Source organism: Pelophylax lessonae, assembly GCF_965119305.1.
Source record: "Pelophylax lessonae genome assembly, chromosome: 1".
Lineage (NCBI taxonomy): Eukaryota > Metazoa > Chordata > Amphibia > Anura > Ranidae > Pelophylax > Pelophylax lessonae.
Window position 1 is genome coordinate 139976691 of NC_138768.1, and position 23740 is coordinate 140000430.

At 44.9% G+C, this 23740-nt stretch overlaps 1 protein-coding gene across 1 annotated transcript in view; it reads right to left on the reverse strand.

The window, feature by feature from the left end:
* LOC309555216 (baculoviral IAP repeat-containing protein 1-like) overlaps positions 1-23511 on the reverse strand; it is a 58617-nt gene extending 35106 nt beyond the window's left edge. The window contains exons 1-4 of the mRNA XM_082257095.1: positions 23011-23511; positions 22810-22909; positions 10987-11068; positions 1698-1746 (exon numbers count right to left, since the gene is read on the reverse strand). Of these exons, the coding sequence (XP_082113221.1) occupies positions 1698-1746; positions 10987-11068; positions 22810-22909; positions 23011-23497 (718 nt within the window). The 5' untranslated portion in view covers positions 23498-23511. The remainder of the gene's footprint in view (positions 1-1697; positions 1747-10986; positions 11069-22809; positions 22910-23010) is intronic.
* Positions 23512-23740: the final 229 nt, after the last annotated feature.

The following is a 23740-nucleotide window of genomic DNA, read 5'->3' on the forward strand; positions in this document are numbered from 1 at the left end:
TTTGTAATAATTTCCTATCTACAGTATCTCACAAAAGTGAGTACACCCCTCGCATTTTTGTAAATATTTTATTATATCTTTTCATGTGACAACACTAAAGAAATGACACTTTGCTACAATGTAAAGTAGTGAATGTACAGAAACGGACAGGTCCCGCACTGCACATGCGCGATCCCTTGTCTGGTGTCCGCATCCCATTTGGCCGTCTGACGTCAGCGGGGTGGAGGGGGTGTAAAGAGGACCACCAATATCTGGCGTCTTTGCTGGAGTCCCAGGGAGCCTACTGTACCACACAGTGACCTCAGGTAGTTAAACACATTGACTTTGTGGCTGAATCCCCTTGGTAATAGGGGGATTTTCATTTATGTGATATCTTATCTTGGAAACAATTCCTTACAATCTTTGTGAACCCTTTCCCCCTTCACTATACAGGTTTTGAAGGGCTAAGGATCAACAATAATGCAGGGTTTGGCGGATATTAAGTGCTTATTAATGTGATCATATTCAACTGAGCAGGTATATTCCAGTTCACTATATGTTGCATTTAACATACCACCAGAACCTTTATAAGCTTTTTAGTATCTATTTCAAATTGCCTTAAACATTTTGTTGATTGGATATCCCATGTATATTATAAGTAACAATAGAAATTTAATTTTGTAACATATGAGCTGTCATTCAATGCCATTAACCCTTCTTTAGAATTTATTTGATGCGTCTTTGTTAACGCAGGTCCAATTTATAGATTGGTGGCCTCTTTTCCCCCTCTGCAGGAGATCTGGTTGTGGAAGTATCCCCTAGCCCACTGATATGCGCTGCCCTGGGTGACAGACTCCCTTCTATCATTACTCTGATTTTTTTTTGCCTCAGCACCCTGTATACCCAACAGGTATGGAATTATTATAGGAGCCTTTGCATGGTTGATTGGTGTAGTTTTGTGCTTGAAATTAATATACACTGTACCAATGCATATACTATGAATTGTGAAACGTGCCTGAGAGCATTATATTTGATTCTCATTGTATCTTTGTTTATCCAATAGTTAAACTCTTCATGCATTTCCCTGAAGAAGCCAAAACGGCGAAACTGGTTGGAAACAAAAGCGCAGTAAAATTCCATATATTTTAAATTGTTCAATACATGGGTGTACAAATGTTTTCATACATATACCTTTTTGATAAATAAATGTATAGATTTTTATTAAAATAATTTGTGTTGGTACTTGTTCAAGTACCTTGAAAGTCCCATACTCTTTATCCTTTCTAATTACATGCTACCTGGCATGTTGGTGCCAGTTATATTTGCTTGACTTGGTCATGTCCACAAAACCCACACTTGTCCATATTCAGCATTTTAAGTGATGATTGATAGATGTTTAATTTTTATAAACTAACTATGGAAGTATGTGGCTATGTGTCACATAAACAATCCTTCTGCCCGCAACAATTTGGTGGCAAAAGTATAACCAATGGACAACCTATCTTTTCCTATGGATTTACTTTCTTTTTAGCCACACCAGCAGGATGTCACTCCTTTGCTAGCAAGTATGATTTTGGTGCATTCCAGGCTGAGGGAGAAATTCCATTCCATTGGTTGGTTCCCTTGCCTGGGTGATTTGTACATCTGCCATCATCCTTAGTAAATAAAGGCCACGGTCAGACTATTTGCTATAAATGATATATATAGAATGTACTTACCTTCTATTGGCAACATTTTTTCTTCTAATATATTTGTTAAAGAAGCACCCTAAAATAAACAGCATAGACGATGAGCATGGATACAGGTTTATACATTTCAATAAATACAGAGTTGATTATTTTCCATCTAAGAATCAACACTCTAGTCATTCCTGACAGCAGTATGTGGTAATATCATAGCTCATATAATTGCCTGTCTGAACAGCCCAGCAGTTGAGGGGAATGAGGAGGTATTGCAGGTATGCACCTCTGACTGTCTGCAATTCATACCCGTCAGCATCTTTTAGTATTCAGTATAATGGGGGTCATATACAGAATGATTTTCTATGTGACTGTATTGTTGATTAATTTACTGTCCAGTAGGGATAGGCCAAATGACCCCCTGTTCGGTTCGCACCACAACGTTCGAACATTGCAAAAGTTCAGAATCGAATAATGAACCCCTCTGAAGTCTATGAGACTCGAACAGTAAAAATCAAAAATGCCCATTTTGATGGTTTATATGAAAGTAATTGGGTATATATGGTTTTGGGGGTCTGGGTACTGCCCTGGGGGTATCAATGAAAAAAAGTTTGTAAAAAACTTAATTTTAAATGAGCAGTGATTTACTGATGCTTCAATTGAAAGCAAAAATGAGTAAACAATAAGAATGAAAAAATCCTTTTAATATAGTGCCTGGGGGGTCTCCTTAGTCTACCTGTAAAGTGGCACATCTGCAATGTGTATAGAAGCTGCTACAGAAATAATTGCATTTATAAAGCCCAAAAAAGAAAAAAAAAATTTCCTTGAAAGCTTTCTTTAATTTGTATAAATCGGCTTGGGGAGCCAGGTTGTATGATGAGGACACAATGTAGTTCACTGGAAACAAGATTAGAGACTTTTTGGATAAATTCTGGTCTCTTCCGCAGACTTTGGATAGAAGTCACAGGTGCGGAAAAATTGGTCTTTGGGTGTCGAAGGTGCCTTCACACCGTAAATCTATAAAGGTACTTTGGATGAAAGCAAGAATTGGCCTTGCTGTCAAAAATATTAATGATATGCACCTGTCAAAAAGGTGCGGAAAAATTGGTCTTTGGGTGTCTGTGGCACCTTCACACCGTAACCCAATAGAGATACTCTTGATGGAAGCAAGACTTGGTCTTGCTGTCAAAAATTGAAATGATATGTACAGGTGCAGAAAAATTGGTCTTTGGGTGTTAATTGTGCCCATGAAACCTACACCAAAAAATTCTCCAGTTGAAATCAACACCCACAACACAAGGCAGATTAGAAGTCTTGCAGAGATTCCACATCCTAAAAACACTTAATCAGTGACATCAGCATTAGGCTGTGGACAGATACGTTCTATTATCAGTAACTAAACCTTCAGCAGCACTGAATGCCCATTCGGAAAGCATGCTGGATGCAGGGCAAGTTCTTGCCAGTGGTCTATTCTCATGACCCAATAACCCAGTGGATCGTTACCTGGAAAGCTCTCCATCTCTGTTTTCGCCCCTAGATAATTGTCCACCATATGATGCAGACGCTGCAGATGGGATGTGGAAGCTTAGAGCCCTGGGCAGCGAGGACTAAAAAAAAAAAAAATAGTGAAATGCATCACTTAGGCGGCCCTCTTCTCCACCGCTCCTCTCTTGACCAACAAAAGCCTCAAAACTACGTTTTCCATGACACTGTAACCTACTAGAGTCAGGAAAAGCATTAGATAAACTCCTTTTTAAAGTGTCCTCAAGAGATTTCATCTTCTGCACCCTCTGTGGGGACGGGATGAGTTTCCAAAATGTTCCCCTTGTAACGGTGGCCAAGGAGGGTTGCCAACTAATATTGATCCTTCTCCTTGATGCCAGATATTCTTAGGTCTGTTCGCAGGCTTTAAAGCATGAGAGAACCCATGCACTGCAAGTTTGCGGAGGAATGAGAAGAAGACTCCTCGGGTTCACTGAGGATTACAGTATCTGGAACTTCCTCCTCCCAGCCACGTACTACTCCCAAGGGATCAGGGGATGGAAAACCATCCGTTGGAGGGTTGACGTAGTCCTTCTGCTTCAATGCCTCCAAAACTGCCAGAATCCTCCTCCTCCCTCTCCTCTTGTGCGTTCTGTGGTGTAGGAAGAATGGTGTCTGCATAAAGCAGACCTTGAGAGGAAAGGAAGTCCTCCTCTACTTCCCGCTGCTTTGCCTCGAGTGCGCTATCTGTAATGCCACGCAGAGTCTGATGCATGCATTGTCACGGCTCACCATCCTTGTGGCCTCCTCAAATGGTGACAGTACAGTACATGCATTCTTTATCAGAAGTCATTGGCATGGAGAAAAAAAGCCTAGCTGGCATTGCCAAAGTCAAATCCCACTTGGTGGGCATATCACAAATCAGGCGGTTTACAGGGCACATGGAATTCACGCAGAATTTCAGCCAACCGAGCACTGGCTGTGTAGGGCCACCTGAAATGGTTACAGACTCTTCTGGTCTTCTTTAGCAGATCTTCCATCCCTGGGTACCGATTTAGGAAACGCTGCACCACAAAATTGAAGACATATGCCAGGCAACTTTCCCTGTCTGAGGGCGGACAGGAGGTTTGTGCCATTATCACACACAACCATTCCTGGCTCCTGCTGGCGCGGCATGAACCACCTCTGGGCCTGCTCTGCAGCGCTGCAAGAGACTCTGCTACGGTGTGGTTCCTGTCCCCTAGACACACAGACTGAAGCACTGCATGGCACCTTTTAGCCTGACTCATTGAATAGCCCCTTGAACCCTTGAACACTTAGGGGTACTTGTGGTTTGTAGGACAATTCAGCAGAGGAGGAGCAGAGGAGGAGGAGGAGGGAGTAGAGCTGAAAAACCTTGCATCATCACCACTAGCTGTATGGAGACATGGTGACACAAACAAGCTGCAGCACTGAGCCCAGTCCTACATCCTTCCGAAATGCAAGCAGAGTTACCCAGTGTGCTGTGAACAAAATATAGCATCCCTGACCATGCTTGCTGGACCAGGTGTCAGCAGTAACGTGAACTTTAGGGGCTGACTGCCTTGCCCAACAATGCCACAACATAGCCTTCCATGTGATGGTACAGAGCTGGAATGGCCTTACATAAAAAGAAATACCGACTAGAAACCTGCCATTGTGGTACATCACGTTCTGCAAATTCACGCAAGGAGGCAGAATCCACCAGATGGAAAGGCAGAAGTTGTAAAGCTAGCAGATTTGACAAGCTTGCATTTAGATGCTGGGCATGTGGGTGGCAGTGACTATTTTTTTTCACTGCAGCATATGGGGCAGAGAAATTTTCCGGCTATAGTTTATAGCTGATAGTGTGCTACTGGCAGATGTGCTGCAAAACCTGGGACACCCTGCGCTATACCATGATCCCTGTCAGTGGAGGCTGCTGAGAGGTCATGAGGTAAAGCAGGGGTACACTGAGGTGGGTAAGGAGGAGGAACAGAATTGCGTCCCTTTTGTGTGGCTTTCAAGTGCTATTGCCAATGGGCTGAGTGTTGGAAGGTAAATGCCTTGTCAAGCATGTGGTACCCAAATGGCTGGTGTTTTTGCCACCCATGACAAACTTTTCAAATTGCAACAGTGCGATCAGCTGCATATGTGCTAAAAAAGCCCAGATAGCTGAGCTGTGGGAAGGGTGCCGGGAGATAACAGCTCCACAATGTGATGGAATAGGGTTGCTGCTTTCTACTGTTCCATTATGGCTGCCTCATTGGGGTTGTGCCTCAACCTCACTTTCCTCCTATGACCCACCCGGGACCCAAGTCACGTCAGTGACCTCATCATCATCTCCTCCATCCTAATTACCACACGAGACAACTTGGCAATACGCTGCGGCTGGGAGAACATGACTGCCAATTTTTGTACCTCAGAACCAACATCTGAATCAAGTAATGGCTGTGCATTGTCAAGGAGCAAGTGGCTGACTCTGTGTTCAAATAACTCAGCTGACTCCTCCATGCCTGATGCTGGGGCTATGGCAAAAATAGCTGTGAACAAGGAGGCAGATTTAGCCACTCTGGCAGCTGCAGTGGACTGCGCACTAGTCTCTGCTTGGGTGACGAAGGATGAGGAGGATGAGGATGGTTTAGTAAGCCAGTCCACCACCTCCTCTGAATGCTGTGGCTGGATAGCACGGGCAACATCACTAAGTAGAGGATATGATGCCCTGCCTGAGGACCGACTATGTCCACCTTTGCCTGTGGACACATACGCTGTTGGCCCCCCTCACAGTGCCATGGGAACGTCTACCTCTCTTTGTTGGCCTCCCAGACATGATGGCAGGGTGCTTATTAACAAAATGTAATAAAGATGTGGAAATGTGTACGTGGATGCACTTTAATAAATGGAAAGTGGTCTTTGGTGCACTTTAACCTGAGTACTTAATACATAGACACACTGCAATATACTGCAATAAAATGCACTGACGCACAGAAATGTACTGCGCTAAATGTGCACAAAGGCACAGAAATATACTGCGGTAAAACGTGCACTAATGGACAGAAATATACTGCGTTGAACGTGCAGTAATGCACTGAAATATACTGCGTTAAAGGGAACGTAACGCACTGGAATTTACTGCATTAAATGGCATGTAACGAACAGAAATATACTCCCTTAAACATGCAATAACGCACTGAACTATAATGAAGTATACCTGCCCTGGCAAAATTAACGGACACTAAAGTAAAAATGAATGGTCACTACACTCTCACTGACTAAACTATCACTAGATTCACACTAAAGTGACACTAAAGTAAAAATGAAAGCTTACTACAGTCACACTGAATGAACTATCACTAGATTTACACTAAACTGATATTCTACACTGACAATAGAATCAGAATAGCACACTAACTCTCAGAGCCGGCGCTACCACTAGGCAGGTTAGGCGAACGCCTAGAGCGCACTGCTGCCTAGGGCGCCTGCCCACTGATTTGCCTACTCAGCCTGCCTCTCCCGAAGTCCCGCCGCCACCTGTGTAGCCAATCCGGACCATCACTTAGTGAAGGGGCGCCGCGGCAGCACTGAAGGACCGACCTGACATCACGGTCTCCGAGTCCTGACACTTACAGTGACAGAACAGAGGCTACCCGTGCCTCTATGATCAGTGACAGACAGGTCACAACCAGCTCTGCTCTGTCCTTCTCCCCTCCCCTTTATCCAGCAGCAGAGAGCAGACTCGTGCATCAGACATGTGAGTATCTGATCAGTGGAGCTCCGGGGGTCGGTACCTGGAGGTGTGTGTGAGACACAGCTGGAGGAGCAGGCTGCCTAACTTTCCTTAGTGGTAGCCCCGAGGCAGGGCTTGTGCCTGGAGAGAGAGCCATTGGCAGCAGAGCAGAGCCCTGGTGGTATGTGAACAGTGAAAAACACATTGAAATTCTATAACTGAACTGTACAGTGTGTGTGTATATATTTATATGACTTATATGTGTGATCTCTCAGATGTGTGATGTTATCCCCCCTTCTCCTCCCCTCTTCCCTCCCCCCTCCTTCTCTTCTCACCCCTCCCCCTTCCTTCTCTTCTCACCCCTCCCCCTCTCCTCCCCCCCTCCTCCTCATGTCTTCCCCTCCTCCCCCCCTTCTCCTCCTCCTCTCCCTCCTCCTCCTTCTTCTCTCCCCCCCACTCCTCCTCCCCCCCTCCTCCTCTCCCTCCCCCCTCCCTCTCCCCTCCCTTTCCCCCCCTCCTCCTCCTGTCTTCCCCTCCTCCCCCTTCTCCTCCTCTCCCCCCACTCCTCTCCCCCTCCTCCGCCTCCTCTCCCCCCCTCCCCCTCCTCTCCTCTCCCCCTCCTCCTCCTGTCTCCCCCCCCCCCCCTTCTCCTCCTCTCCCTCCTCCTCCTTCTCTCCCCCTCTCCTCCTCCTCTCCCCCAACCTTCTCCTCCGCCTCCTCTCCTCTCCCCCTCCTCTCCCTTCCCCCCTCCTCTCCCCTCCTTCTCTCCCCCCCTCCTCCTCCCTCCCTCCCTCTCCCCCCTCCCCTCTCCCCCCCTCCTCCTCCTGTCTTCCCCTCCTCCCCCCTTCTCCTCCTCTCCCTCCTCCTCCTCCTTCTCTCCCCCCACTCCTCTCCCCCTCCTCCTCCCCCCCCCCTCCTCTCCTCTCCCCCTCCTCCTCCTCCTGTCTTCCCCTCCTCCCCCCCTTCTCCTCCTCTCCCTCCTCCTCCTTCTCTCCCCCCCACTCCTCCTCCTCCTCTCCCCCAACCTTCTCCTCCGCCTCCTCTCCCCCTCCCCTCCTCTCCCCCTCCTCTCCCTTCCCCCCTCCCTCTCCCCCTCCTCTCCTCTTCCCCACTCCTCTCCTCTTCCCCCCTCCTCTCCTCTTCCCCCCTCCTCTTCCCCTCTCCCCCCTCCTCTCCACTTCCCCCCTCCCCCTCCTCCTCCTCCCCTCTCTGAAGAAATATGTGGAATGGCGCTGCAAAAATCTCCCTTCCCCGCCACCTCTACCATATTCACGGGCAGGGTAAAGGGGTGGAGTCAGGGGCGGAGCCAATGGGGGCGGCAAAATAAGGTTTCGCCTAGGGTGTCAAAAATTCTTGCACCGACCCTGCTAACTCTCTAGCAGCACTGAGCCCTGTTCTATCTATCTCCATGCCGATATCACAGTACAAATGACCACTATTGAAAGAATACTTTTATAGCGTGTGGTGGGACTAAGAGCAATGAGCCATGATTGGATATTCATCATTACTTTCTCCATCATGGCTTCAGCCAATCAGGGCTTCCAATGCACTGTGCGGTGGTGCAGTGCATTGTGGTCATTCAAGGGGTTGAACAAACAGTCGAACGCAGCAATAATTCGGGTATTCGTTGAACGGCCAAAAAGCCAATGTTTGGCCCAAACTCAAGCTTGGGCCGAACCATTTACCCATCCCTACTGTCCAGGAGAAAAATATGAACAGAAAGATTGTTTGATGCGCCATACACGTAATGATCATAATAATCTGTTTTTACGATCAAATTTTCTGTCCAAACCGATTTTGATTACATTTAATGGTTTTGCACAGAAATGATGGGTAACATAGTATGTGTCTTTTCGATAATTCATAAGCAATATTCCATATTCGCATTGCACATGTTCCTGGAGAAAGCTATAGGGTACAAGGTGCTGTAGTAACCACCAGCTGGAGACTGAATCATACAAGCCACAATGAAGATATTTGCCAGCACACCAAGGATCTTCAAGTTCAGTCAAAATGTTTTTTATTGAAGCATGATCACATCACAAACAAGAAAATGCAATTTTTCAGTCACGTAGGGCCTCTGAAACGTTGCACTTTCTTGTTTGTGATATGATCATGCTTCAATAAAAAAAACATTTGGACTCAACTTGAAGATCTGTGGTGTGCTGGCAAATATCTTAATTTTCGATAATCAAACACTCGATCATATTGTCTGATTATCTGAAGCATTGTTTGATCAGATCGGTACAATTATGGCCATCCTTAAGAGTCTCTTCAAGCCTGAATTTCTACTAGGGTGGTACGTGTCCTATGGCAACCCCAGTAACTACCAATATTATTAAAAAGACAGAGAGCCATAAGGCTGGTATTTATTCCTTAGAAAATGGACCAACCATGATTGATGCACATCCACAGGGTAAATAGAGATGGAGTGTCTGCTGGATGCTATGTGGGAGAGCAGAAATTTAGCACTGTACCAAATGAAATTGTGGCACAAACAAATGCTAATGCTCCATCCACATAAGTTAGCCTCTACCCCTCTAGATACATGTGAAGATACACTTGTGTGGCATAGTTAGTTTATAAAATGTTCATAAAGAGTTTATAAAAATCCCAGAGGAAGCATGTTGTACTTCAGTAGGCAGCTCCACCTGAGCTAGGAACGAAACTCTGAAATTCCAAAAAGTCACAAGGAGGCACCATCTTAGTACATCAACAATGGGTTTATTACGATTAAAAAGCCACTCAAAGACCTTATCTGCAGCTCTATCTGGAACCTCCTGGAACATTGGACTTGGTTTTCTCACTGAAATTACACTGTTTGCTGTCACAAGCGACTCTTCCTGTGAATGGCTTTCATCCAATTTGGCATGGCTGCAGATAAGCTCTTTGATTTTATATTTCTTCAGTTTGCATTTGGCTTTTTAATCAAAATAAACCCATTGATGCTGCACTTAGCTGGCACTCCCTTGTGTTCCATTTAGCTCTATACCATGTTGATGTATGTCAAGCCAAAATTTTTTCTAGTTTTTAGATCGAGTGTAGGACGGGAAGTTTTGGATAGAGTGTAGATGGAAAGGTTAAATTTACATCAGTCACACAGACAGCAATAAACATCTGATAGATGTTCCAACATTTCCCTATTCTACAAAAAAAAATAATTATATTTTGTAGAATAGGGGAATGTTGGAACTCCTGGCAGATGTTTATTGCCATCTGTGTGACCCGGCCCTGCTCCCTTTCTCCCCTGATTGGCTAGCTGACTGATTGACAGCAACAGGAGCCAATAGCACTGCTGCTGTATCTCAGCCAATCAGAAAGGAGAATCTCGGTTGGCTGAGACACACGTAGACATTGCTAGACAGAGAGGGACCTCAGGTAAGCATTAGGGGGGCTGAGGGGGGCTGCTGCACACAGAAGGCTTTTTCTATCTTAATGCATAGAATACATTAAGATAAAAAACCTTTTGCCTTTACAACTCTTTTAAGCATGGAAACCCAAAAACTATGCATTCTCTAGCACCTACATAGGAGGGTGCTACATGGACTTGTGCATGTTACTGAATCTCACAAATGAGCTATGCATCACCCTGGGTTCCAGTTCACAACATGTGATGGTCGGTCACTCACCTAGAGCAGCATTACTTTGGCTTTAATGACTATGAACCAGTGCACAAACAAGGTCCATAAAGACATGGATGAGTGAGTTTGGGGTGGAGGAGCTTTAATGGTCTGCACAGAGTCCTGACCTCAACCTGATAGAACACCTTTGGGATGAATTAGATTGCAAAAGGCAAGCCAGGTCTTCTTGTCCAACATCAGTGCCTGATCTCACAAATGTGCTCGTGAAGAATGGTCAAACATTCTCATATGCACACTCCTAAACCTTGTGGAGAGCCTTCCCAGAAGAGTTGAAACTGCTAATGCTGCAAAGGGTGGGCCGACTCAATATTGAACCCTATGGACTAAGTTTGGGATGCCATTAAAGTTCATGTGAGTGTAAAGGCAGGCGGCCCAATACTTTTGGTAATATTATGTATATTTAAAAGGCCAGTGTTCTCACACTCAAAGATCCAAAGTCACCAGCACTCCAAGCAGGCTATCAGCACTAGTTTATATTTACCGTCAATTCAGCAAATCCACAGTAATTTGCCATGTATTGCTCGATTTCGTCCTTGGTTTTTTGGCCCTGGAGAAATGAACACCTAATAAAAAATACATGATTGAAAAACATTTATCTGTTTGCTCTTCACCAAACCCTGATATTCCAGTATATATTGGCTGTGCTTTCTTAATCATTTACTGGCTTTTAATCTTTTAGGGACACCAGGGTTGCAATATTCACCTGATATAGTGTCACAATTGTCCTTGAGTAGCAGGGGATTCTTTATCCTGCCTATTTAGTTCCAATTATATAAAATAAGAAATCCAACAAGTAGGACTAGTCCTCTATCTGAGCCAGGTATACAGAAGTGGAAACTCAGGACAGAGCCCTCACCATTGGAGACCCCTAATAATATAGGACGCCACTGAGTTATTTATATAGCAACATTCAACCAAAATAATTGCTTTCAGGACATATGGATTGTAACCTAAAATGTTTTTATGATACATTTACAATGCATTTAGGATGCCTTAACATTACATTGCTATTGATTTTATACTGGAAAAAAAAGTATACCAAATGCAAATTACCACTGCTCAATAAGGGCCTTTTCTAAATGTTTCTAAAATATTCACATTTTATTTGAACTGCATGTGTGTGGTTTAGAATTCATCACTGTTCTTAGTGATGAACAGACAGATATTCTAGTCTTTTCAAGTGTATCTTGCCTTTTTCAGTTTTTGGTCTTGTACACGCTAGCTCTTATGCACTGAAGCCCTTCCTTATTTAAAGGGTGACTCCATATTAAAAATAGACATTATACCTTTAATTGCAACATAAGCCATATCAGACATGACTTCCTCATATGGGGCTACTGAAGACTTGGTATACAGAATTCCCTCCTGAAAGTTAATTAAGTAAAGACACCCCAAACAATATAATTTCTGAAATCATAGAACCAGTAGAATTAAAAGGATAAGTTTACCTATTAACAAAAACAAATAAATGCACATCTTTTTGCCGTTATAAAAATGTGAATTATAATTTTTTATTGGGAGCCTGGAAAGCATTACACCCATGATCAGCAGATGGTGGGTGTAATGCAGGGCTCCTGCAGACTCTGTGTGTAAGCTATTGGCATACATGAAACTACACTTAACGAAGAGTGCGTTCCCTACGCACCATAAGCCATAGGTATTAAAAACGGAAAATTTATATCAAATACTTACCGTAATTTTCCTTTCCTGATGGACTCCATGGCAGCATACGTATCGGGTTTGGCTCCGCCTCCAAACCTACCCATAGGACCTCACTCCCATAAATCTTTGCTCCTGTTCAGCACACGTGTTCTGTAACTATCCTCCACAGAAATCCGGGAGGGAACTCCTGCTGCCATGGAGTCCATCAGGAAAGGAAAATTACGGTAAGTATTTGATATAAATTTTCCGTTTTCCTGACAGACTCCATGGCAGCATACGTATCGGGAAATAACTCGCCGTACACACAGGGTGGGCAGGTGCTGAACAGAAAAGTTTAATGCATTTTGTCAAACAGACAGGACTTGCAAACCAAAATTCACAGACGAAAGAGCCGCTGGCTCAACACAGTAATGGGACAGGAACGTGTTAATAGAGGACCACGACGCTGCTCTGCAGATGACTTCAGGAGCCACATGTCTGGATACTGCCCAGGAGGTAGAGATGCTCCGCGTCGAATGAGCTGTAACTACTGCTGGAGGGGTCAAGCCCTTAGCCCTATAAGCCCACTGGATGGTCTGGATGATCCAGGAGGAAATGGATCTCGTCGAGGCTCTTGAACCTTTGTTTTTTCCATAGAAGGTAACAAAAAGATGTTCTGATTTTCTGAAAGAGGAAGTGGCATCTAAATATTTCTTAATACATTTTCCAACATCCAGAGGATGAACCAAAGACTCTTCCTCTTCCTGTCTAAAGGTTGGTAAAACTGTTTCTATGTTTTCATGGAAGACAGAAGTCCTTTTTGGTCTCGCATCCAGCATGGGAATGAGCACCACTCTGTCAGGAAAAAATGTTAAGAAAGGCTCTTGTGTCCCAAAGGACCCAATTTCCGACACTCTTTTTGCTGAGGTTACAGCTACCAGAAACACTGTTATCAGTGTAAGCTCTCTTATGGTCAAAGAATCAGACCTGTCTCGAATCTGACCCGCCAGGAAATCCAGAACTAGTGGCAGATCCCACTTGGGAAACCTGGGTTTTCTCTGAGGTCTGATTCTCACTGCCCCTTGGAAGAACTGACGAATTAGGGCATGAGTGGCCCAGGAGATCCCTGTAAAAGCGGAAATAGCCGAGACCTGGACTCTGAGCGAACTCACTGATAGAGGCAAGTCCAGACCTGATTGGAGAAAGCTCAATACATCCTGGATCTTAATTGAAGATTGAGGATCAGGCCTTGTAGTCAACTGTGCAGAAAATTTTTCCCAGATTCTCTGATAAACCCTGTTCGTTGAGCTTCTTCTAGCACTAAGCAATGTCGAGATTGCCGTTTCTGGACAGCCTAAATCCTGTAACCTCCTCCTCTCAACATCCAGACCCTGAGATGTAGACAGTCTGGGCACGGATGGAGTACAGACCCCTGGGACAACAGATCCTGTCTGAAGGGTAGCGGGATTGGGTCTCGGACACTGAGTAGCGTCAGAAGGGGAAACCATGGCCTGTTTGGCCAGAAGGGAATCACCGCCACTACCTCCACTGGTTCCGACCTGAGTCTCCGAAGAAACTGTAACACAATCGGAATTGGTGGGAAGGCGTATGCCCTGTGGAATCTCCACTGATCCGAGAGTGCATCTATCCCTGATGCTTGTGGATCTCTGAATCTTGAGTAGTACCTCGGCAGTTTGTGATTGCAGGGGGAGGCGAAGAGGTCTACCTCTGGAGAGAGCCCCAATGTTAGGATCCAGTCGAACGTTTCCTTGTGAAGGGACCACTCGTTGTTGTCCAGATCCACCCTGGACAAGAAGTCTGCTTTGACATTCTGGACTCCTGGAACATAAACCGCTGAAAGATTCGAGAGATTTTTCTGTGCCCAGGACATAATCGGCTCCACTTCCCTCAATAGGGACCAGCTGCGTGTTCCCCCTTGCTTCCTGATGTATGCCACTGCTGAGGTGTTGTCCAGACGCAGCATGACAGGTTGGTCTTTTGTCAGGTGAGAAAATGCCTGAAGAGCTTGGAATGCTGCTCGGAGTTCTAGTATGTTGGATACTATTCCTCGAGTGGAAAACTCCCACCTGCCCTGTGCCACCTCCGACAGACAGTGGGCACCCCAGCCTATGTTGCTGGCGTCCGAGGTAACCACTACCCACGGAGCTGGCCTCAGAGAGTGGCAGTTCAGCAGGTGATCTCTGCACAACCACCAGGGGAGACTCGCTCTCATGGAAGGGGTTAAGAAGATGCGTTGATCCAGATGCCACGTATCCCATTGCTGAAGAAATCCCTTCTGAAAGGGTCTCATCCTCCACAGGGCCCACTTCACCATGGGGACTACTGCGACCATAGTCCCGATCACCTTCAGGCATTGACGTGCCTGAAGATGAGAGGATGAGAGGGCAAAGCGAATCCTGTCTCGAAGTGTCCCTATTTTTTCCTCTGGAAGAGAGATAGTCGCCTTCTCTGTGTCGAACAAAGCGCCCAAGTAGACCAGGGACTGAGTTGGAATCAGGTGACTCTTCTCCTTGTTGAGTAACCAACCAAACTTCTGGAGAGTGGACACGACCTGCTCCAGATGAACTAATAGTTGGTCTTTGTCTTGGGACAACAGGAGGAGATCGTCCAAATAGTGGTGAAGACGGATACCTTTCAATCTCAGTAGGGCTACCACGGCCAATAAGATTTTTGAAAAGGTCCGTGGAGATGTTGAGAGCCCGAATGGGAGACAGATAAACTGAAGATGTAATCCTCCCACTTCGAACCGGAGAAACCTTTGAAAATCTTCGTCCACAGGGACATGAAAGTAGGCGTCTTTCAAGTCGATGGACACCATCCAATCTGCCGGCTGGACTGACTGCTGTATGGACAACAGGGTCTCCATTTTGAACCTTTCTTTTTTTATGAATTTGTTCAAGAAGGTCAAATCTATTACTGGTCTCCATGATCCGTTCTTCTTTTGGACCAGAAAGAGCGGAGAATATATTACTTGGCCTCGCTCGGACTCTGGAACGGAGATGACAGCCCCTTGAGCAATGAGAGCTTCGACGTAAGAAAACAAAATCTGACGCCTTTCTTCTAGGAATGGTATGGCAGTAGGCAGGAACCTTGAACCTGGCCTCTCCTTGAAGACCCACTTGTGGCCTGAGGACACCGTCCTGACGGCCCAGGGGTCCTGAATCGAAGCCGCCCAGACATGCCGGAAGGAGCGTAGACGCGCACCCACCCGACATGTCTGAGCGGGCCCACCTTCAAAAGGACTTAGTGGGCTCACGGTCCCCCGAGGAGACATTCTTCGTCGTCTTCCTGGAAGACTGTCTGGATCTCCAGTTCCGGTTGAACTCCCGACCAGGTCTATAAGAACGAGCTTCCCTGGCCCGGTCAGGAACAAATTTTCTGGTAGGCTGTCCTTTCTTGACGTTGAACTGGCGCCGATCCTGGGGAAGAAACCCAGACTTACCGCCTGTAGCCCGGGTTATGGCCTCGTCAAGTTTATTCCCGAAAAGGGAGGACCCCTCAAAGGGAATACGGCACCAAACTTGCTTTGATGCCGGATCCGCAACCCAAGGGCGGAGCCAAAGAGCTCTCTTAGCTGTGACCGAGGACAGCATAACCCTTGCCAATAGACGGATCAGGTCTATGGAAGCCTCCCCAAGGAACGACGCGCCCAGCCTAAGCTCCTGGATTGGAGCGCTTCTGGCCACCTCCTCCGACACCGATCTGACCGATTCGTCTACCACATCAGCCCAAGACTCCATGGCTTTGGATAGAGCGGCTAAAGCCAGGACTGGCTTACAGGCCATACCTGCTGTAAGGTAGATTCTTTTCAAATCGGAATCCATCCAACGGGTCTTTAAATGAGACCGTATCCTGTAAGGGAAGGGTCACGTGCTTGACCAGTCTCATGACTGCTGCGTCAACTAGAGGGGGAGACTCAAGATGTTTCACATCATCCTCTTTGAAGGGGTAAAGTTTAGCCATCTTGGATACTAAGGAATTCTTTCGTTCCACCTTTCTCCACTCCTCCAAGATAATTTCACCCAACTCTCCCAGGAAGGGAAAATTAACACGCTCCTTATTGAGCTGTTTAAAGTACTTCTTCTGCTTGGGAGGGGGAACAGCTGACTCTTCCCAATTTAAGGTCTCTCTGACCGCTTTAACCAGGGAAGGCACCAAGGTATATTCAAAACCCAGGCAGGGATCCTCATCTTCAGAGTCGCTACCTGACAAGAGCATCGACTGATGGCTTGTGTGGGCCGACTCGAAATCTTCCTGTACCTGGAGTGCTACAGGGGAAGGGCTTGGGGAAGCCGTTGCAGTGTCTTGAGAACGACTGACACCCATCTCTGCCAAAGAGTCCTTTACTACTCTCTTGACCAAAGCCTCAATGCGTTGATCGGAAGTATCCCTTTCTCCCGCAGCCTGGGAGAAACATCTGTCACAGAAAAGCTTCCTCTCCGGGACACTAGCGCCACAGCCCCTGCAACCTGCTTTGTCAGGTCTCCGTGCGTGGCTGGCTGAAGTAGACGCTTTACGATGATGTGAGCCCGAACGGGACTTTCCTGTAGAGTGCCGGTGGCGAGAGCTCGAGCGCCTTTCACTTCTTTGAGAAGAGTGCCTAGTCTCTGAACGAGGAGGGCTGTAAACAAGAGAAAAAACAGAAAAAACAGACAGGAAGCTAGGAACACTTGAGTTCCTACCCCCACCCCCTATAACCCACAACCCCACCAAGAAGCCCCAAATACCTGTTAGGGGCGGGCTGACCACCGGAGGGCAAAGTAGCTTCCATTCTGATGCTGACCTACAAGAATGAGCCGGACAGCATGTCAGAAAAACCAGCAAAGCGGGGGGGGGGGGGGGGTTGCTCCCAAACTGGGGCCAGTACTCACCAGGAACCAAGGTTAGCAGGCAGAGCGGCAGCGCACAGCAAAACGACCACAAAACGAATCGATTTTCGTATGTGTAACACCCAGTATCAGCAGTGTGTACAAACACAACACTGCTGACAGCTCTGGGGTTTAAATATGGCGCCTGGTGACGTCATCAGCGATCGCCACCGACGCCAGCTTACTGCGCATGCGCCGTGCTTACACGGCGCATGCGCGAGAACCAAGCCTCGTTCCCGAGGCGCCGCACATGCGCAGTAGCGCGCACCGGAGGCCGGTCAGGAAGTGAATCGCTGACCGGCCCCGGACCACTAGCCACCAGGGAAAGCAGGAGAAAACCAGGTAAGACATAAAGGCACTAGCATGAGCACTAATATAAACAAAATAGCTGCCATGGAGGACTTTGTACTCACGAACCGCAGATCACCAGGGATGGATGCACACACCGGACTTATCTCATTCTTAGGGTACCGGCCACCCGCAGCAGCTGGGCTTTTTGGCCAAGGCTGCATACATCTTCGCCCCTACTCCATACCCCGCAGCAGCTGGGGCTTATTGGAGAGCTCCATACCCGACTGGTAGAGCCATCCATCACCCGGAATCCATCTTCAGGTAGGATATCAGGTAATCCTTTGGAGGACAAAAAAAGAACACGTGTGCGAACAGGAGCAAAGATTTATGGGAGTGAGGTCCTATGGGTAGGTTTGGAGGCGGGGCCAAACCCGATACGTATGCTGCCATGGAGTCTGTCAGGAAATATAACTTTTATTCATTCCTAGAAAACATAGTCTGGATTGTATATATGGACTGTACATATATACAGTCCAGACAATGTTTTATAGGAATGAATAAAAGTTGTATTTAATACCTATGGCTTATGGTGCGTAGGGAACGCACTCTTCGTTCAGTGTAGTTTCAGTTTTTTGCCAGTCTGGTATTTTTTTGCTAAATTTCAGGTATTAGTCTATGTTATTGGCCATACATCCTACAGCCAAGCAGTTACACACTAATAGGAAGCATCAATGAACCACCACAGCGCTCAACACCACCGTGGTAGTTTATGGAGAACTACAAGCTGACAGCTGCAAAGGCTGCCGGACCTTGTAGTTCTCTATTCACAGAACTCTGGAAATGCATGGCACGACCGGAGCCCTGTACGGCCATGTTCTTTGCAGATTCTGACAGAGAGAGGGGGAAGAAGATCCTCTGACGCCTGTCACAACTGGGAGACAGGGGGTGTGGGGGCCAGTGGATTTGTGACATGTTACATGTTACACCCTAAATGTGGGTGTTACATGTTACAAAAGGTAAACTTATCCTTTAAACACACACATTGATTTACTAAAGTCAAGAAAGCAGATTACTTTGCAAGGTAAAGTTCTGCTGACTTTTATCATTCGATCATGTGCAAGCAAAAATACAATTTGTATTGTACATGATTTGCACATGATTAGGTATGCTTTGCAAAGTGAATTTTCACCAGATTTACTAAGCTAAAAGTAAGATAGTCTTGCAAACTGAAAATTCCTTTGAAAGGTGGACAGCCTATTTGACTTTAGCAAATAAATCCCATACTGTTAATTTTGTACATCCTTGTTATTCAAAGTTCTTTATATAATAATAAAAAAAAATGTTTTAACAAATAGAGGAAACATGTAAAACAGGAAAATATGATAGCTTCCGTTGCTGCCCTGTTCTTATTACAATGCTAGTTGCCTTTATGTAAGGCTGATATCCTGTATGCTCCTCATGATGTTCAAGCTAAGGTAAAGTTTCAAGGAAACTATTAGGCAAATTTTGGATAACGCTATTATTGAAGTTTGGCACACTGCATGACAATTCCTAAGAGGGCTAATAATAATAATATATTATAGATAGACTTTTCCCATAACCGCCTTTTATACAAAAATAAAACAAATTCCAAAATGTGAACACAGATAAACAAATATATGTGCTATATATATCCAATGTGAACTCTAAGTAGGTCAGAGACCCAGCTTAGACTCTCTTAAATATAAAATCAAATAATAAATATAATATCGTTAATAAATCCAGCAAAGTGATAAAGTCCAGTGTTCAAAGTACAATTACTTCATTCGCTGGCTATAACATTAAAAGTAATATTTTCTAAGAATAAAATCTCAAATAATTAGTGATGGGAAGTCTTGTGTAAAAGGAACATTTCCAAAAATCTTTTAGACTGTGAGAACTGTAAGATGATGCACGTCTTCTAAAGAAAATGATTCCCTGAAAAGCATTCCCCAATAGTGACAGGAGTAATACTCTGCAACGTGAAGCTACTGTCTGTTTATGTCAATGTAAGTGGATCCTTTTATTTCTATAATAAATATGTGGCATATTACACTGTACAGTGAGGGAAACAAGTATTTGATCCCCTGCTGATTTTGTACATTTGACCACTGACAAAGAAATGATCAGTCTATAATTTTAATGGTAGGTTTATATTAACAGTGAGAGACATAATAACATCAAAATATCCAGAAAAAATGTATTTAAAAGAAGAATAAATTGATTTGCATTTTAATGAGTGAAATAAGTATTGGATCCTCTATCAATCAACACGATCTCTGGCTCCCAGGTGTCTTCTTTACAGGTAAGGAACTGAGATTTGGAGCACTCTCTTAAAGGGAGTGCTCCTAATCTCAGCTTGTTACCTGTATAAAAGACACCTGTCCACAGAAGCAATCAATCAATCTGATTCCAATCTCTCCACCATGGCCAAGACCAAAGAGCTGTCCAAGGATGTCAGGGACAAGATTGTAGACCTACACAAGGCTGGAATGGGCTACAAGACCATTACCAAATAGTATGGTGAGAGGGTGACAACAGTTGATGCGATTATTCGCAAATGGAAGCAACACAGAAATGGTCTAGGTCTCCATACAAGATCTCACCTCCTGGAGTTTCAATGATCATGAGAACGGTGAGGAATCAGCACAGAACTACACGGAGAATCTTGTCAATGATCTCAAGGCAGCTGGGACCATAGTCACCAAGAAAACAATTGGTAACACACTACGCCATAAAGGACTGAAATCCTGCAGTGCCCGCAAGATCCCCTTGCTCAAGAAATCACATGTACAGGCCAGTCTAAAGTTTACTAATGAACATCTGAATGATTCAGAGGAGAACTGGGTAAAAGTGTTGTAGTCAGATGAGACCAAAATTGAGCTGTTTGGTGTCAACTCAACTCGCCGTGGTTGGAGGAGAAGGAATGCTGCCTATGACTCCAAGAACACCATCCCCACCATCAAACAGGGAGGTGGAAACATTATTCTTTGGGGGCGTTTTTCTGCTAAGGGGACAGGACAACTTCACTGCATGAAGGGGATGATGGACGGGGCCATGTACCCTCAAATCTTGGGTGAGATCCTCCTTACCTCAGCCAGGGAGTTGAAAATAGGTCGTGGATGGGTATTCCAGTATGATAATGACCCAAAACACACAGCCAAGGCAACAAAGGAGTGGCTCAAGAAGAAACACATTAAGGTCCTGGAGTGGCCTAGCCAGTCTCCAGGCCCTAATCCCAGAAAATATGTGGAGGAAGCTGAAGGTTCAAGTTACTAAACGTCAACCTCAAAACCCTAATGACTTGGGGAGGATCTGCAAAGAAAAGTGGGACAAAATCCCTCTTGAGATGTGTGAAAACCTGGTGGCCAACTACAGTAAACGTCTGACCTCTGTGATTGCCAACAAGAGTTTTGCCACCAAGTACTTAGTCATGTTTTGCACAGAGGTCAAATACTTTTTTCACAAATTAAAATGCAAATCAATTTATAACTTTTTTTAAATGCGTTTTTCTGGATTTTATTGTTGTTATTCTGTCTCTCACTGTTAAAATAAACCTACCATTAAAATTATAGACTGATCATTTCTTTGTCAGTGGGCAAACGTACAAAATCAGCAGGGGATCAAATACTTTTTTCCCTCACTGTAAGCTTGCCCTCTTATTTTTATGAGTGTTAACCTATGCTGGTGAAGAAAAGGAGAGGAAACAAGTGCAGCTATTGCGGTATGTACCTGTGAGCCCTGGTTTATATAAAGCTGTTTATGACCTTGTGTCCACTGTGAGGTCCACCCAGGAAGGTGAGGGCACACCTGTAATTCACTGTGGTGGAGTGAACACATAGGATAGTTGGAATCGGTTCACTATTTGTTGTTTTCTTTAGAAGACTTGCATCGTCTTAAGAGTTCTTACAATTAATAGACTGTGGGAAATTTTCCTTTGCACACAGGACATTTTCACAAATTATTTTAGATTTTATTCTTAGGAAATATAATTTTTAATGTTATAGCTAGTGAATAATTGTACTTTGAACACTGGATTTATTAAGAATATTACATTTACAATTTGATTTTATACAAAAGAGAGTCTAAGCTGGGTCTGTGACTTATGTAGAGATTACATTGGGCTTATAAAGCACATACAGTGGATTTGTTTATTTATGTTCACATTTTTAAATGTATTGTATAATAGGTGGTTATGGGAAAAGCTCTACTCTAGTCTTTATGTAGCACTACCACTGTAGGAGTTGCTGATGTCAGGGTTCCCCACTGCTATACAGCCAGTCACACAGCATTTCATTCTTGCACTCAAACTCAGAAACCAGTCATTTGGCTTGTTTTGCTGTTTTTTTTATTTTATTAAGAGATAACTTGGATGGGGTAGGTGATGTTCAACACAAAACCAGGGACAACTTTCTCCCTATTTACAGATTCCTCTTTCTTCCTCCTGCACAAACTTGGTTCCCTTTGTACAGCTTCTGTTGGGTCACTCCTGAAGGAACTAACAGTCTCTTGCTCAGCAACAGCCCATTACAGTCTAGGAACTTGCCATCCCTTGAAAAAGTAGCACATGTGGAGTGAATGGCATCCCTCACCATCTTCTGCTTCCTCGTAGACACTGATCCCAGCTGTACTGCTTGTAGAAAAGCTAGCCCACCTGGCTGCCACCAGAGCACCTGGCTGTTTTCTCTTCCCAGTCTTCCTTTTTGACACACACATGGATATTCCACAGGGCAAGGTTGGACAAAGACTGCTGTATTCAAGAGAGCACTGCTACAGCTGGCAGTCTCTCCCCTTGTCTGTCCCTGTACCATGCTGATCTACTCACTGTCTCTCCTTGCTCCTGCTGCCTCTCCGCTTAGGGTCCCTCCAACTGCCTCCTGTGGTTGGATCCTTGCAGGCCAGTCTCCTGAGCTCCAGCCTGAGGTAAAACCCCTCCCCGGCAGAGGTCCCTTTAAGGGCCACTGACAGACTCTCCTCAGCACTGCTTCTCCATCTTCCACTCAACTCCCTGACTGGCATGACCCATGTCTATTCAAGAGTTTCTTAGTCCCCTGTCAGGCCCACTCCTGGGGATTGACTAAGGGCCCCTAAATATTCAAGGCAATTTCTCCTAGCTTCTGCCCACTATCTTCTAGAATGTTCTCCAACATTCTAGAAACAGGCAGAGGCACCAGAGAGCTGCCAGGATGAGTCATCCAGTCCTGAACACTAGTAACTCTGACCCAATTACAGACTCACAAACTAAACATGAGCTAGAACATAGTTGACCTACTCTCGCTACTAGTAGCACACACTAGAGGGTGCTACATTTAGATTCTATACATTTTTGAGTTGGTGATTAAACATGGGTGGAAGCAGCTTTTCTGTAAATCACAGGGCATTAGGTCTTATAAGCATGGCAATATATTGATACTTCAATAAAAATATATTGTTTCACATAAATTATCAACTTCTCTATAACTTACTCCGAAAACCATTTTGCATGTTCTTTCCATGGATCATCATTATCTTCCCAGTTTCCCAAACATCCTCCACAGGAGAAGCACTGCACTGTGTCTCTTGTGCCTGTGTTATTTTACATGGGGAAAAAAATCATCATCTGTACTGGGTCATCATATATGCGATATTGTAAATCAATATACAAAAAAAAATTATGGAGCAATTACCAGTGAAGAAAAACCCAGCTTGTGAAAGAGAAGAGGGCTCTATTAAAGAGTAGACAGGCCAGCCAGAGAATGTCTGTAACCTGGTTTGCTCATCTTCCATAGCTTCCCCATGGTTGGCCTGACATGTGTTAAGCTGCACACGGACTTCATACTTTAATATATTCCTGACATCATTGCCCTTAACAAATTCACAGTCAGGGTTAAATTTTCTGTGCTTATCCATTGGGATAAAGTATAAAGACTGTTTGCAGAGTACCAGTCCACAGCAGAAGCACTGACAACTGTTCTCTAGGCCTGTGCGAAAGAATCCGGCACCTGCTATCTCTTTTGGAGACCAGCTGGACAAAGGATCTTGAGCCATTACACTCTTCAGCCTTTTTAATTCACTTCTCATAGAGTAGTTGGGTCCTCTTGGCAGCTGCTCTCGTATTTTCCTGTATTGTTCTTCAGCAAATTGGACAGATTTGCTTATATCTATATGTGCCATAGACGGTGGAAAAGAAATACCGCGAGTTGACTCATGTTCAGATATATTAATCAGGTCCATCATTCCGTGTCCTGCAAGATAGGTAAAAAATGTTGATAGGTTTTTTAAGTCATTATTATATATTAATTAAATTTGTAAGACTTTAAAGAACAGCCATTTTCAATAAACCAGCTTTCCTCAACTGAAGTTCCATAAAATGTCACTCAGGGTTACACTCGAAACATTGACTTTATAGTTCTGGTG